Source organism: Ruditapes philippinarum, unplaced genomic scaffold, assembly GCF_026571515.1.
Source record: "Ruditapes philippinarum isolate M1 unplaced genomic scaffold, ASM2657151v2 ctg1732_1_1_1_1, whole genome shotgun sequence".
NCBI lineage: Eukaryota > Metazoa > Mollusca > Bivalvia > Venerida > Veneridae > Ruditapes > Ruditapes philippinarum.
The window spans coordinates 52,837-69,266 of NW_026853257.1; the positions used below are offsets into that span (position 1 = coordinate 52,837).

Below are 16,430 nucleotides of genomic sequence, written 5' to 3' on the forward strand. Positions count from 1 at the left end.
ATAAAAAGACTGCCCCACGCTTTTTATAATTTGAACGTGACAGGTAAATTCTGATGGATATTAACCTAAGTTTCCTTACCAAACATGCGTTATTTATCATTCAAACGAAGTAAATTATAACATTGAAAACTTGTTTAAACTATTACCTATTCACTCCCTTGATACCCTTGGATAGGCATAATGTCACTGTTAATTTGTCAAGTCTATGAAGTTACCACATTTATATAGTCTTATATAGAAAAATGTATCAATGTTTCTTATTATGCCCAGCGCTTAGATATTTGGTTTATGTTGCATTACCTTTATGTCCTCTAAAAATATGCAAATAATTCACCTTTGAACAAAGTTAGCTCCATCCCTGGGGCTCCTTAATTTATGTACACTTATGTAGGGAAAATATTAAAGGTATTCCTGTAAAAATCTATGTTGCCCAGTTATGGTGGTTCTTAACAAAAGTGAAAGTGTCTTGTGATCACTAATTTAAAAAGGTAATTAAAATTCGTTTAAGTTATCATGTGTAAAAACACAATGCATAAAGCTTTCATAATTGACATGTTGTATTTCCTTGTGGGCATCTACAAATGATGTTGCTACATATACCAGATGCACCCAACTTCATTTACAGAACAAAATAACAACAAATAATTTCGTACTTATAATTCGATAAGAATATTTTCAGATAACCAATCTAAAAGATTAATGGATATTCCGGACGAAACAGCGGCAAACGTTTTAACAGCTAAACATGGCAGATGTCAATCAAAAGGTATGAATACAATTGCAGAATTTGAAGGCATATAGTTTTTATAGCTTCCGTATGTCTGTAAGTATATTCATCCATTCGTCTGTCCGTCTGCCCTGACTTCGTGTGCAGTTCATAACTTTGTAATTAATGGATGAATTCGAATATCATTCTGCATAAATGTGAAACGCACATAATGTATCGCTTGCAAGGTATAGGTATGTAGCTCAAAGGTCAAGGTAATACTTTGACTTAAAAAATGATATAGCAATGCACTGTTGTTTGTGTCCTGACAACATTTGTCATTCCTGAGTGGATATAAAAATAAGTATGCATAAATGTGTTGAACATTATGATGATGTGTCGCACATAAGAATTAGTCTATAGCTCAAGTTCAAGAATGCACTTAAAGATCTAAGGTTATAATATTGATTTTTATATAAGTGCACTGATGTTCTAGCTCGGTCTATATTTCTGTCATTCATGTAAGGAATTTACAGTTACTATCAGTACGCATCAAAGGGTTGAACATTTTGATGGCAAGTTGCGTGCAAGAATCTGATCCCTAGCTCAAAGGTCAAGGTTAATTCATAATTTTGTGACCGCTCTTTAAAACCTTTACCTCAGATTTCTTTCAAACTTGGCTGAATTTTATTTAAACAATGCAATATGTAGAAGGTATGCCACAGTTGCTCCTGTTTGAAGTCAAGGTCACTGTTGAAGGGTAACGGTCAAATATCAGAAAACTTGTGTCCGTTGCTCTAAAAGTCTATACCCCTCGAAGTATTTTCTTCGAACAGTTCAACAAGGCCGAAAATGATCTGATGCATAAATAGATTACAAGACCTGAAAATACAATAAATGTAAAGTTTTGAAATATTTTTTTTCTACGACATGTAGTCGTTAAAATAAACACAAAAATCCTATATATGTACATTTACTAAAAAATGTGTTGTATCGTTGACCTGAATCCAGGTGGAATGACGGAATCACACATTCGTCAATTATTTCTAGGTAATATAGCTTAGTTCTATACACTGTACGGAACTTGTTACGTTAGTGGTCTTCTAGTACAAATATTAAGTTGTTTTCAAAGAAGCAAGAATGTTAAACATACCCTAAACATTTATAATAGAGTTTGAGGTCTAATGCTGCTAATTAAATCATATTGGGTTTGTGAGTTTAAATACAGAACTCTGCAATAATTTCTAATGGATTAGTAACTTAAAGGATTTGTTATATTTGATTTGTTGTTCACTATGATTTTAAGTGTAATGGAGAAGTTAATTACTTTTATAGATTATTGTTCATTATTTGTAAAAGTGTAACGGAAGTTTAACGATGACCAGAATACGTTCCAATATTGTAAAAAATGCATCAGGCAGGTAGTATTTAAATAAAATTTAGATATTTGCATGCAGGTTTCTGTAAAATGTCATTTTAATCGTGCGTCTTACAATAAAGTAAACAAATAGTATGTATAACAAATGGTCATAAATTTGGTAAATCATTTGTTAAAGAAGGTCCTTCTTAAATGTATTTTTGTCAGTCTATATTTAATCATATTTAAAGATCAATTTGTATGTATTTCTAGCGTCTGCAAGTAGTGGCAGCGTCAAGAAGAGAAAGAATATCCGATATTCGGAGATGAAACAGCCACCATTGATCAAACAATTGAAAGGAATTTTATCTGAATACCCAGATGGTGGTCAAATACTGAAGGTATTTTGAATATATTTAATAATATATTTATGTTTATAAATTTGATATGAAGCTGAAGCCATTTATATAATATTCACTTCACCTGTATTCTATGAAGTTTGTTGTATCAAACACTATTTTCAATCCTCTTTAAATGAGGTTAAACGTGCATGTAATTGTCGTTTAAGGAACCCTTTTCAAATAGGTAACCATAATTTAAATTAATTAATATATCAGCATCTACTGTGACGTAGTTAATTATCTCTATGATGAGCTGTTTGAGTTAGCATGTGACTTTGTTTGAAAGTACACATTATATTTGTCTTTGTTCTCTATCGCTTACTCTTCTTATCTGTTTTAAAACATGCTATTAGAAAAGAATATCAGATACGCATTTTATAGATAGCTTAAGTTTAAATTCATTTTTAGGAGTTGATCCAAAATGCAGAGGACGCTGGTGCCAGAGAAGTTAGAATTCTTCATGATAAAAGGAGAATAAACCAAAATACCAGCAGCCAATGTGAGACAACTCCAATTTCTACGAAATTCTTTAAGGTAGGAATTTTGGATTCTCTCCCTTCTCTTAAGTTATGGAACTTGCATACAATTGTGCAGAAACTACTTATTTTTTGCTTACCTGAGCACTTTGTACACAAAGATTAGCTTTTGTTAAAGCAATGAGTAAGTTATCCATCAGCCACCATTCACCATGTTTTCTTTACTACAATATAATCATGCCCTAGGGTGCAATATTGACCTACGCTCACGTATATGACATGTGACCCTTTACAACAGTCATTTTGATCTCTCTATAAACTATTATATCCAGGGCATAGATATTTGGCATGTGATGTGGCCCTTTACAACAGTAATTTGGATTTGGATATTTTAATTTAGACTTATACATGTACATGTATAGTAAACACATTTTTGTCATCTAATCGGAAACTTTACTGCGCGGGACTGAATTATTTTTGGTTTAAGCATTGCACTGTTTACCTTAACGAAAATGATATTAATTATTACCTTTGGGTCAAGAATGGCCTTTTAGTTTATATAGAGTTGTCTAGAAAATATGTCGTAAAAGGATTCTCCTCTAGAAATGATTCATACGTGGACAAAAGAACAAGTTTGACTAGACAGACTTATGATAATAATAAAACTGAAAAACTCTTTTTCTTTAATGTTCCTGCCTTGTGATGCCTCTTTTTCAAATTGACTTCAAAAGAATATTTTTTATATTTTCATTGCTTATCTCGCTTTTTAACCAATTTTTCCAAAGGAAAACGCTGGTTATTGTATTGAGGTTTGTTGGCAGGCTAGCGGGCGGATGTAAACATTATCTTCCGTGCAAAAACTTTCCTACCTTTTAAAAAAGGTTTTGTCCAAACTTTACAGAAGCTGTGACAGCATTCTTCTGTGCGCAACCCATACATTTCTTTATCGGATTTTAGCCAAACGTTTACAGAAGCATTGTCATCTTGTGTCCTGGCGCATATTCCAGGGGTTTTGTGATTTGATAATTTTTAACCTATTTATAGTCTTTTGTTTTTCCCGTTTTATGGAATATATAGTGAACAATTTCTTCTATGCGCTGCCTTTACATTTGGCAAGAGACTTTGCCCAAACTTTCACAGTTGCTTTGTCCATAATGCCATGACGCCTATTTTCGCTGTTATTTGTTTCAATAGTTTTTGACATAAGTCTGGCCCTTTTCTTTTTTCCATATATGTAATATATAGTGTAATATCCTATTAATCACAACTACTACATTAAAACAAACTTTATACTGTTAATGAACAGAAACCATCTAGTTTGATGCATATCTGCCAGCTCATCAGTCTGATTTTGTGTCCCGCAATGTCAATGTCACTTTTTCTAAAAGAAGAAAACTGTTTCAAGTCAACAACTAGAGAAAAGAGTGAGATATTTCAATTAAACTTAGTTTAAAGTAAGCTTATTTTATTTAGGACCAGGGTTTGTTTTGCTTTTGTTAGTATATGTGAAGACTTTGCTTGAGTTTGTTTTTGGCATCCCCTAAGTGCCTCTGTTACTAAAAATAGAAACATGAAATTCGGTCAGTAACTAGTTAGGAATAAGATATCTCAACAGAATTTGGTGTATCGCATGCTTACGTGAAAACAGTGATTGAGGTTACATTTGGGTCAGCTATGGTCAGCGGCACTATGATTAAAAATAAAAGAGCGGTTTTTGGTCAATAACAAGCGTTTGAAAAAATATTTTTCATATATACATATAACATTGTGTATAGCAAGGGATTACTATGGGAAACATGAAAGTTGAAAGCCTGGTTTTGTGGCATTGCGATGTTTCTCGTCTTTCTGTTTTTACTAAAGAATGGTTAGTAGATGATTATACATGTATATAAGTAAGGCAATTGATTTGTACACAGATGAAACATTATAGAATACAGGTCCAGTTGCAATTCGGCTTTAGATCATTTCATACATATAGTTAAGGTTGGGTTTTAGTAATAGTTCTAGTCACATTCTGTTGATTCAGTTAAATCTCTTGATGACATTTGTTATTCCGATTTGTTTCATGATTTACAATATACAGGTAATGACATGTCGTCATTCATTTCAATTATGCAGTTATTAGCTGCACATGACTTGTATGTTTTTTGTTACTTTATAGGGTCCAGCACTTTGTGTGTACAATGATGCAGTGTTCTCAGAGAATGACTGGGAAGGTATACAAATGATATACAGTAGTAACAAAGAAGAAGACCCAATGAAAGTGGGACGGTTTGGTTTAGGATTCAAATCTGTTTTTCACTTAACAGGTAATACTTACAAATGCTTCTAGCATAATATAGCTTTATTTTAATTGTCGTATCGCTGTTGTTATTTACAGATTTGATTAATACTTTGACAAAAAAACATATGTGTACAAAATGACATGTTCAATTATTCTAATATGACTTTGACCTTATTTAATATTGACCACTGAGGTCAAATCATTGAAATTTGCTTAAATTTACAAAAAAATGTTATTTATATATCCTTCTTAGACAAAAGATTATTCATGTCAAAACTGACGTGACGAATAAATAAAATGTGACATTGACATTTAATGACCCTGACTATTAAGGTCAAAATGAAAATTGAATTTCGTTTGTTATGTCACGGATCAGAACTGTTTGGGGGAGAGTTGTGAAAGTGGCTGAATTGCTCAGTCATAGAGCAGGGTCCTTGGATCGAGTCCCAGTCATGCTACCCATATCTCACGCTGTAATATCGTGCGCCCTTTATGAGGTCGTGACTGGATATAGCTCAGATTTTAATGTTCTTTGCTCTGTAAAACTGAGAAATTCGAGGACCAATTTCAGCAAAGCGAGGTGGTTTCTCAGATTCAGAACTGTTCACTATTTAGGTGAGAAGATATAAAATTGGGCGGATAACTCAAACAGTAGAGCCGCGAAACGGTGTTCCGCGGGTTCAGGATTCGAGGCCCTGTCTGGCTGCACATTCTTCTTATCCCCTGTGACTGTATTGTAGGAATTCACTTTACTATAATATTCTTCTTCTCATTTGTTTTATTTAAGAAACAAGAAACACCAAACATGGTATGGTTGTACATCCAGTATTTATTGGGTTTTCGGGTTGAATGATTGCATGTGGCTGAGTGAATGGCTCTTTAGTAAATCACTTCTCTGTCTATCTGTTCATCTGTCGGTCCACCACCAAAAATGAAATAGGTGACCATATAATTGTAAACAGAGGAAAAAAGTACATAGAGTACTTTTTGTAATAGTAGAATACAGCGCCAACGGCCTTCCAAACACAAAAAAGTAACGCGAGAAATGACCCCTCATTCCATTTCGGTTGCGCCTCTCTCCATCCTTCAGAAACATTGTCTTTACTGCTCCAAAAATCTACTGGTACAATTTCATTCAAATGTACACACTGCAGGGTACGTAAAACGTTACAGAATCTCCGTGTTACGGTGCTTCCGTTCAAGATGGAACAAGAAGGTACGAGTCAATTTAATTCTATGCATTAAGACAAATCCGGTTAATATTGTAAAATAAGAACAGTTGAATAATTATATCTGCACCGTTTCACGTACTCGACAGTGTTACAGGAATGATAAGTACCAAATCTAAATTTGCATGTCATCGATGATTTTTGTCATAGTTGTGACCCTTCATTGATTTTTCTGCTCCCATTATGGGCCTTGGGGCATTCAGGTTTTCCCTTGTCCGTCCGTCCATCCATCCGTCTGTCCGATGTCCTTCCGTACGAACTTTGTGCTGTCCATAACTTTGTCATTTATAGATGGATTTTTAAATAATTTTGTGTAACATATTGGGCAATATACCATGTGCAACATCTAGGCCTGAGGTCACAATTTGACATCTAGGGATTTGTTTCGTGTCCGATCAACAGTTCTGTCAAAGATGGATGGATTAAGAATCATTATGCATAAATGTGTTTGTTATAATGACAGTGTGTAGCAAGCATGAATCAGGACCTTATCTCAAAGGTCAAGGTCACACTTATATTCCAAAGTCATGATATGATTTTCCTCAATTAAGTACATTGTCATAACGATTGTGAATACATTGTCTTCTTTTGTGCATAGCTTTGTCATTCATAGATGGACATATTTATAATTATGCATAAATAATGCCGCTTATTGATATTATAGTCCAAAGATCAAGTTCAATTACTAGAATGTATAAAGTCATGATATGATTGATAGTCATGTCCAGTCCATGACTTTTTGTCATCATAAGTGACTGATTTTATTGAAACATACTTTAAGAATATGATTCTTTAAAACAATCTCAATCTGACAAAAGTTCAGATCTACTTATTTCTTCCATGTAGATCTTATGACGACCGTAAATGTTTAACCTTCTTTATTATTCGGATTTCCCGAAAAAGCTATTTTTAGCCATGCAACCTGTTTTACTGACAGGCATTAAAAAAGTATCAAAATACCGTTATCTGTGGAAGTTTAAGAAATTGTTGATTTTTGTTAAAAAAATAATTGAAGTAATTTTTAACAAAATAACTTGAATAAATTGAGCCAGTTTTGAATGGGCAAGAATGTTTTGCTAGTTTACCTGTCGTCTATATGGACAATGTCATGTTTGGTTTCGAAATAATGAAAATTACCAACTCTGTATTGGTTTTCCAAGGGTTGAAATTAGAAGCCGCATCGCTTTCAAAATAATGAAAGCTCAATAATTGGTTGTTTTAAAGACCACGAGATATGACTTCCTATGGGTGAATGTTTGATCCTAATGCGTAGCGCAATTTAGGAGCTGATTTTAATTAGATTGGACCAATCTGTGATAAGTTTGTAGCTTGAAGATCAAGGTCAATTTACGACTGTTGAGGTCTATAGGTTCATGAAGTACATTGATAGTTATATCCATCTTTTCTGCCATCCTTGAATGGAGTTTAAGTATCTAGGTATATGTCTGTGGCACATAAGGAAAACTTGTCACAATTAAAGTCCAGGCCACTAGTTTTAAATATGATGATTATACAATATCAAAATACTTCATTGATTGTTACAACTGTGTCTAGTCATATTTTGTCATTCAATCAGGGATTTAAAAATAAAAAAAGGCTAACTGAGAATATGAGAAAAAAAATTGGTATAATGTTTCAATATTAGTGAAACACGCTTTTTATAGATACCATGCCTTTAATGCAAGTCAATGTCATGGTAATTCCCCTACTCGACCCTGCTTGATGGGCATTTGCCTATTTCAAAAATCAGTTCTTGATTATTTGTCCCCTACTGGTTAACTGGAAGGGACTGTAGGTTCACCCTCCGTCCGTCTATTTAAAGGTGGTGATAAAGTTTAAAATAGTAATAAAATTTGAAAAAAGTTATAAACTTTTTTTAAAAATTCTATAATTTTACAATTTTATGGATTAAACCAGCTTCATATATTTCTAATCATGTCTTAAACGATTGAATTTTTATGTTTCTACTTTTTTAGATAATTCCAAACTTCTTAATTCCTGAAACTACCATATTCCGAACATTTTAACTTGTTCCACAGATGTTTCGTTTTCAGAAGGTACACTGTATTATGTAAGCCATCTGCAATATCAACAACATGCAATTAAGTATAGAAAAGTTAACCCAAAATAATGCATTCATATGTTGTCATTTAATAGAAACCCTAACTGTTAATCATGTAAAAAATTTATTTATATAATTTAATTTTATTTCATAATGTAATTTCAGACTTTCCTTGTGTCATAAGTGGTAAAACAGTACTTTTGATAAACCCCCAGAAATCTGGAAAGAGAGTTAACATTTCACTAGACCTGTGTACGCTTGAGGATTATGAGGAGGAGGGACTAGATGCAAAAGCATTTTGGGAAGCCTTAGAGGATACATTCGGTCTTTGCAGAGCAACTCTGCCAAAAGATGGCTTCCAAGGTACCATATTTTGGTTCCCACTTCGTGAAAACCCGTCCGTTCTCTCAGAAACTTTGTACAATGAAAGTAAGGTTAAAAATCTATTTGATTCATTTGCATCGGATGCATCAAACATATTACTATTTCTTAAAGATATTGAGAAAATATCATTGCATACCAGGGATAAGGACAGAAAAATAAACGAAACTCTCCGACTGGAAATTGAGGACAAAGATGGTGCTGTAAGATGTACCCGGCAAGCTTTTAAGGACCAAATTCAGAACCAAAATATAACCGCTGAGTGTCCAGATATACATTTTACAATACACCTTGTAATACACATGTTGTATGGTGATAAAGAAGAGCGTCAGGAATGGCTGGTTGTAAACTACTTTGTAAAAGACAGTGCATCAGCTGGTTTCCGAAAATTGATACTAGATAAAAATCTAGGATACAGCCCATATGTTGGAGTTGCAACACCTCTTAAAGAAATTGAAGATGACTTTGAGGGACATGTTTTTTGTTTCCTGCCGTTGCCAAAGGAAGGTGAGCGGTTGACTGGGTTACCTGTGCATGTAAATGGTTTCTTTGCACTCAGCCAAAACCGACACCATATGAAATGGGAGACCGAGGAACAAGAGGGAAGGCCAATAGATGACAAGTCAATTCTTTGGAACAAAGCTCTGATTGAGGAAGCCCTTCCAAAAGCATATGAATTACTTGTCTTGGAAATTATAGAAGTTTCCAAGAAGAATTCAAATGATGAAATGTCTATAAAGGCCGTATATAACACATTGCCAACATGTAAATCATCACCAAGAAAGACCCACAAGAGATGGATGCAGTTAGAAAATAAACTTTATGAATATCTTTGTAAAAGAGAAATGGTATATGCAATGCACACAAGGGAATGGATCGGCGTAAGAAAAGCATTCTTTGCAACGTTTAGGACATTGTCCAGTAGTGAAGGTGATTTTGCACTGCAGGAATCTGTCGTGAGATGTTTTCAGAAAATAGGCGTCCAGTATATTGACATTCCATTTTCCTTGTTTGACACATTGCAAGCACATTTTCCATACATAAAAGATCTCACCCAGGAATCATTAGCTTTGCAACTGAAACAACAACAACAATATAAGGAATTGACACACAAGGACAAAATTAATATCTTTATCTATTTAGTAAGAAACAAGGAAAATTTTGCCATTCTTCAAGACCTTGAGTTATTACCCCTGGCTTCTGACAAGTGGATTGAGTTTAGGAAAGGTAGTCAGCCCGTTTACCTTTGTTCTGATGCAGCTGTGAAGATGTTTCCAGGCCAAGAGAATAGAATGGTCATGAAATCTGCAAAACTTGGACCACAGCTTACAGAAATCATTGAAAAAATATGTAATTCAGGTAAAGTTAACCTTTATTATTCATAGTATATGTTATATAGTTTGAGTTGTTGACTTTAAATCACATCCCTGTTATTGCTGTGCGTTCAAATTATGTCAGGGACTTCTTGCATGTGAGGAAGCTATCCAACAAACATTGGTGGTTCTTCTTAATCACGTTTCCATCATCGTACCATCGCATTTTCACCAATGTGCCATCGTGCCATCGTACCTTCGCCTTTCGGTCAGTATAATCAGTACATATACAGAAAGAGTCTGTTACGGTAGATAATCAAAACAAGTTTAGAAAACCTGATATTTGATTTGAATTATAAAAAATAAACCTGTTATCTTTACATTATATTTTCAATTTATGTCGTGATACTGTATATAGATCAACAACTATTCAATATATGGTTATATATGCTATATATATGTTTGCATTTTTTCTCTTGCTTTATTTAATACATGGGGCGTCCGTAGCCGAGTGGTTAAGGTCGTTGACTTCAAAACACTTGCCCCTCACCGCTGTGGGTTCGAATCCCGACAGGGACTTTATATTCTTTCATGTGAGGAAGCTATCCAGCAAGCTTACGGAACGTCGGTGGTTCTACTCAGGTGCCGGTTCATGCCTGAAATAATGCACGGAAGGGCACTTGAGGTCAAGTAAAGCGGGAACGTCGCGATATGACCTATACTGTGTCGATGTGACGTAAAACGCAAAACAAAACAAAAAAATTTAATACATCAACTTGAAACTTTATATGTACAGTGCACAAGGATCACAACTTTTTTTCTCAATTTTTGAGTGATTGCCTTTTGTTCATTCTATGTTCCAAATATTAAGATCTAAAAGATACACCAATAGAAAAGGCGTGGTTCAATAATGAGAAGGCATACATTGTTGATAAAAATATAACATTGTGCATGACCACCGGAAGACGATGGCATGATGGTGAAAATGCAATGGCACGATGGTAAAAACGCGATGGTACGATGTTGAAAACACGATGGTATGATGGGTAAAACGCCATGGCACGATGGTGAAAATGCGATGGTACGATGGTGAAAACGTGATGGAACGAGGGTGAAAACGCGATGGTACGATGGTGAAAGCACGATTGTACTATTGTGAAAACGCGATGTCACGATGATAAAATCACGATGGAGCGATGGAACGATAGTGAAAACCCGAGGGTACGATGGTAATATCGCGATGGTATATTTATGAAAACGCGATGTAACATCACGTTTTCACCATCGTAATATCGCGCCATTGAGATTTCACAATCGTACCATCGCATTTTCACCATTGTACCATCCTGATTTCCCATCGTATTATCGTGCATCGTGGGTACAGACTTAAATAAAAAGTCATGCTTGTCAAAACGGAACACCGTACTGTGGCGATGTGCAGAAGGCATGAGTCAGCCATTTGGGCTTAAATTCGAGGTTGCACTTAAAAGGCCAAATATTTGAGCCTTGGTTTCATGTCTCCCACATTCTTTGAAGGATTTGCACTTTGCTTAAATGCTAGGCTTACTGACCTGTTTAGCAACCAGTGCCTTTCCATAACAACCTGTACCTTTCCATAGCAATCAGTGCCTTTCCGTAGCAACCATTGCCTTTCCATGACAACCATTGATTTTCCATAGCAACCAGTGACCTTAACTTTCCATTTTTATCAAGTAAGAAAACTTTTGAATTTGTATTTTGAATCAATTACTATACTGTGGCTTTTGTATCTGAAATAAGACACATCTGCACATTGTCTTTCATTTGAAATGCGAAATATCATTGGACACATCTGCATTATGGGAACCTTCAATTGTATAAAACAAACAAAAAATCAACTTCTGTTTCTTTTATTTAGTGTTGTATTGATACGATGGCATATATTTTTTTTTCAGAAATGCAATCTTGTTATTTTTAAAATTGCCCAGACATTTCCTCTTATACCACTAATGCAATTTCAATGAAACTTTACAGGATTGATTCATAGGTCAAGTACTTTAGTTGTTGTCCAGTTGAATGATTTTTGGCTTAGTAATGAGTCTTGAATAAAACGCCTTTTCCCTGTTAATGATTTTTGTGTCTCCTGCTACACTATAGCCACAACATGCATTTGGTGACACATGTGATCATTGATAGCTCTTGTGTTAATTAAGTACGGATTTGATTTTTTAATTGACAAAACAACGCTTGTGACCAAACAGATATTTTAAATAATAAAGATATGACGTTGACCTTTGAATTCGACTGACAAGGTCAGATGATTGTATTTTGCTTTCATTTTCTTAACTTTGCCATTTATTTATGGAAATTTTTCAAACTTGGACAAAACAACAAATGTGACTTGACAGACCTTTCAAAATAAAAATCGTGTTTATGCCCCCACAAAGTGGGAGCATATAGCGTTGCACTTGTCCGTCCGTCCGTCTGTCCGTCCATCCGTCTGTCCGTCCGTCCATCCGTCCGTATGTCCGTACGTCCCGAAATCTTGTGAACGCAACTCCTCATAAACCGGATGGCAGATTTTGCTTAAACTTCCAGGGATAAACAATCTTAATGTGTAGATGGTAGTAAAGGAAGGAATTTTCGTTGCGACCAAATTTAACAGAATTATGGCCCTTTGTTGATTTTTTCACTATATACTATGTAGAAATTTTGTGAACGCAACTCCTCTTAAACCGGATGGAAGATTTTGCTTAAACTTCCAGGGATGAACAACCTTAATGTGTAGATGGTAGTAAAGGAAGAAGGAATTTTTGCTTCGACCAAATTTAACAGAATTATGGCCCTTTGTTGATTTTTTCACTATATATACCATATAGAAATTTTGTGAACGCAACTCCTCTTAAACCGGATGGCAGATTTTGCTTAAACTTCCTGGGATGAACAACCTTTATGTGTAAATGGCAGTAAAGGAAGGAATTTTTGCTGCGACCAAATTTTACAGAATTATGGCCCTTTGTTGATTTTTTCACTATATACCATATTGAAATTTTGTGAACGCAACTCCTCTTAAACCGGATGGCAGATTTTGCTTTAACTTCCAGGGATGAACAACCTTAATGTGTAGATGGTAGTAAAGGAAGGAATTTATGCTTTGACCAAATTTAATAGAATTATGGCCCTTTGTTGATTTTTTCACAATATACCATATAGAAATTTTGTGAACGCAACTCCTCTTAAACCGGATGGCAGATTTTGCTTAAACTTCCAGGGATGAACAACCTTAATGTGTAGATGGTAGTAAAGGAAGGAATTTTTGCTGCGACCAAATTTAACAGAATTATGGCCCTTTGTTGATTTTTTCACTATATACCATATATATGTTGTCAGTGGGGGCATCCGTGTCCTTTGGACACAGTTCTAGTTTTATTTAAATCCTTTTTGGCTCTTGTTTTGCAAATAAAATCATATTTGATATTGAGAGCTACAACTTTGGAATGTCAAAGGTCAAGGTCACAGGGGCTTTTACTACAATGAGCTTGTCTGCTCAAAGGCTTAAGAATGCCTGTCCACAGTGTATTGATTTTGACATTTTCTCATTTGAAGCATATAATAATGTTCTCATATATTCATTATAAAACACTCCAGGAAAAGCTGCATGAATGGGGGATGGGGGTATTCAAGTCATGCAGTAGTAGTTCAGTTTTGAGGTCAGTAGGTCAAAGGTAAATGTCACTTTGATCTTTGCCATAAAAAAATGTAGAATACATAACTTAGCAATTGCATTGCACTGGCTTACTAGTCACAGATTTGGAAGGGAGGTTGTCTTTAAGCACTAAATGACCACTGTTGATTCTGACAAAGTGGTATGCGGGTTTATTCACACCATGACAGTGGCAGTTCTAGTTTGACCAAATACTGTGGTCACTTTAACTGAATATAGAAAAATAGTTTCTTGAGTCAAGAATTATGTAATCAAATTCCATATGTAGCAAGCTTATTTGTAGGTCTAGCTTTTCGGTTGCATTTTAGATTCTTGGGTTCAAGGTCACTGTAACTGAAAATGAAAAAGGGTTTCCGGTCAATTACTAGAATGGTGAGGCAATGTATTGCATATATTGTGTACACTAGACTCGTGTAACATAATTAAATATTTGTCGAGTGGGGTAGGAATCATCTTTAGTGGTGGCAGTAGTTTTGTTTTCTTTTATTAGCAAACCATAATATTTACTTTTTAGCTCACCTGACCACGAAGTGATCAAGGTGAGGTATAGTGATTGTGCTATGTCAGGCGTGCGTCGTCCTGCATCGTTCGTCATCAACAATTGGGTTGTTAACACGCTAGAAGTCACAGTTTTGATTGGATCATCATCAAACTTTGTAAGAATGTTTTTCTCAATAAAATACAGGTCAAGTTTGCAGATGGGTCATGTCCGGTCAAAAATTAGGTCACAGGAGCTAAAAATAAAAAAATCCTACTAACACTCTAGTGGCTGCAGTTTTGAACCAAATTTCATGGAAATATGTCAGGAAGGTTGTTTTGATGATTTTTAGGTCAAGTTTTAGTATGGGTCATATCCTGTCAAAAACTAGGTCACAGGAGCTAAAAATAAAAAAAAACAATATTGTTAACACTCTAGTGGCTGCAGTTTTGATCCAAATATTTTGAAATATGTCAGACTATTTTATTGTGTTAACACTAGAGGTCACATTTTTGACTCAATTTTCATCAAACTAGGTCAGGATGCTTGTCTAAAACATTGCTCAGATGTTGTTGATAAGTCAGAGGAGCAATCTAGGGCCATCTTGGCTTACTTTTTAGCTCACCTAAGGGGAAGGCTCAGGGTGAGCTATAAGTATCAAAGGGGGATGCTCCGGCGTCCATCGTCCGTCGTCATGTGTCAACAATCGTCTTCTTCTCTGAAACTAAGCAGATTTACTTCAAATTTGGCCTGTAGCATCCTTGTGACAGTATTTAAGGGTCGCTAGGGCTATAAATAGAAAAGCCTTTAAACACCTTTTTCTACAGAACAAATGTATGGATGACACCAAACTATGTCTGTAGCATTCTTGGGTAGTGTTTTATCAAGTTTGCTCATATAAATTTGAAGCTAAAAATAGAAATACCGTTAAATGTCTATTTCTAGAGAACTAATTGATGGATGATCAACAAACTTTGTCTGTAGCATTCTTGGGTAGTCTTTTATAAAGTTTGCTAATATTATTTTGATTAGCCCCTTTTAGGGGTCTCTAGGGCTAAAAATAGAAAAACCTTTAAACATCTTTTTCTACAGAACTATTGGATGGATGATCACCAAACTTTGTCTGTAACATTCTTGGGTAGTGTTTTATCAAGTTTGCTCACATTAATTTGATTGGCCCCTTTAAGGGGTTGCTAGGGCTAAATATAGAAAAACCTTTAAACATCTTTTTCTACAGAACTAATGTATGGATGACACCAAACTTTGTCTGTAGCATTCTTGGGTAGTGTTTTATCAAGTTTGCTCATATTAATTTGATAAGCCCTTTTTAGGGGACGCTTAAGCTAAAAATAAAAAAAAACCTTTAAACAATTTCTATTACAGAACTAATTGATGGATGATCACCAAACTTTGTCTGTAGCATTATTGGGTAGTCTTTTATCAAGTTTGCTCATATTATATTGATTTGCCCCTTTTAGGGGCCTCTAAAATTAAAAATAGAAATATGTTTAAACATCTTTCCTACAGAACTAATCAATGGATGATCACCAAACTTTGTCTGTAGCATTTTTGGGTAATCTTTTATCAAGTTTGCTCACATTAATTTGATTAGCCCCTTTTAGGGGCCGCTAAAGCTAAAAATAGAAAAAACCTTTAACATCTTCTACTTCAGAACCAATTGATGGATAATCACCAAACTTTGTCTGTAGCATTCTTGGGTACTCTATCACGTTTGCTTATTTTAATTTGATTAGCGCCTTTTAGGGGCCACTAAAGCTTGAAATAGAAAAAAGCTTCAAACATCATTTTCTACTGAAATAATTGATAGATGATCACCAAACTTTGTAGCATTCTTAGCTAGTCTTTTATCAAGTTTGCTCATTTTAATTTGATTAGCCCCGTTAGCTAAAGCTTAAATGCCCCAGGTCATGGCATTTCTTCAAATTATTGTTTAAACATATTCTATGCTCAAATTTAATATTAGAATATATTGACATTCCAACACTGAAAAGCAGTTGTTTCTGGTGAGCGACTCAGGGC

The 16,430-nt window shown here is 34.8% G+C and overlaps 1 protein-coding gene across 1 annotated transcript in view; it reads left to right on the forward strand.

Annotated features, from left to right (window-relative positions):
* LOC132736306 (sacsin-like) overlaps window positions 1-16,430 on the forward strand; it is a 71,845-nt gene that overhangs the window by 34,871 nt on the left and 20,544 nt on the right. Inside the window, exons 6-10 of the mRNA XM_060723409.1 lie at window positions 680-766; window positions 2,337-2,464; window positions 2,873-2,998; window positions 5,102-5,249; window positions 8,681-10,255. Coding sequence (XP_060579392.1) covers window positions 680-766; window positions 2,337-2,464; window positions 2,873-2,998; window positions 5,102-5,249; window positions 8,681-10,255 — 2,064 coding nt within the window. The remainder of the gene's footprint in view (window positions 1-679; window positions 767-2,336; window positions 2,465-2,872; window positions 2,999-5,101; window positions 5,250-8,680; window positions 10,256-16,430) is intronic.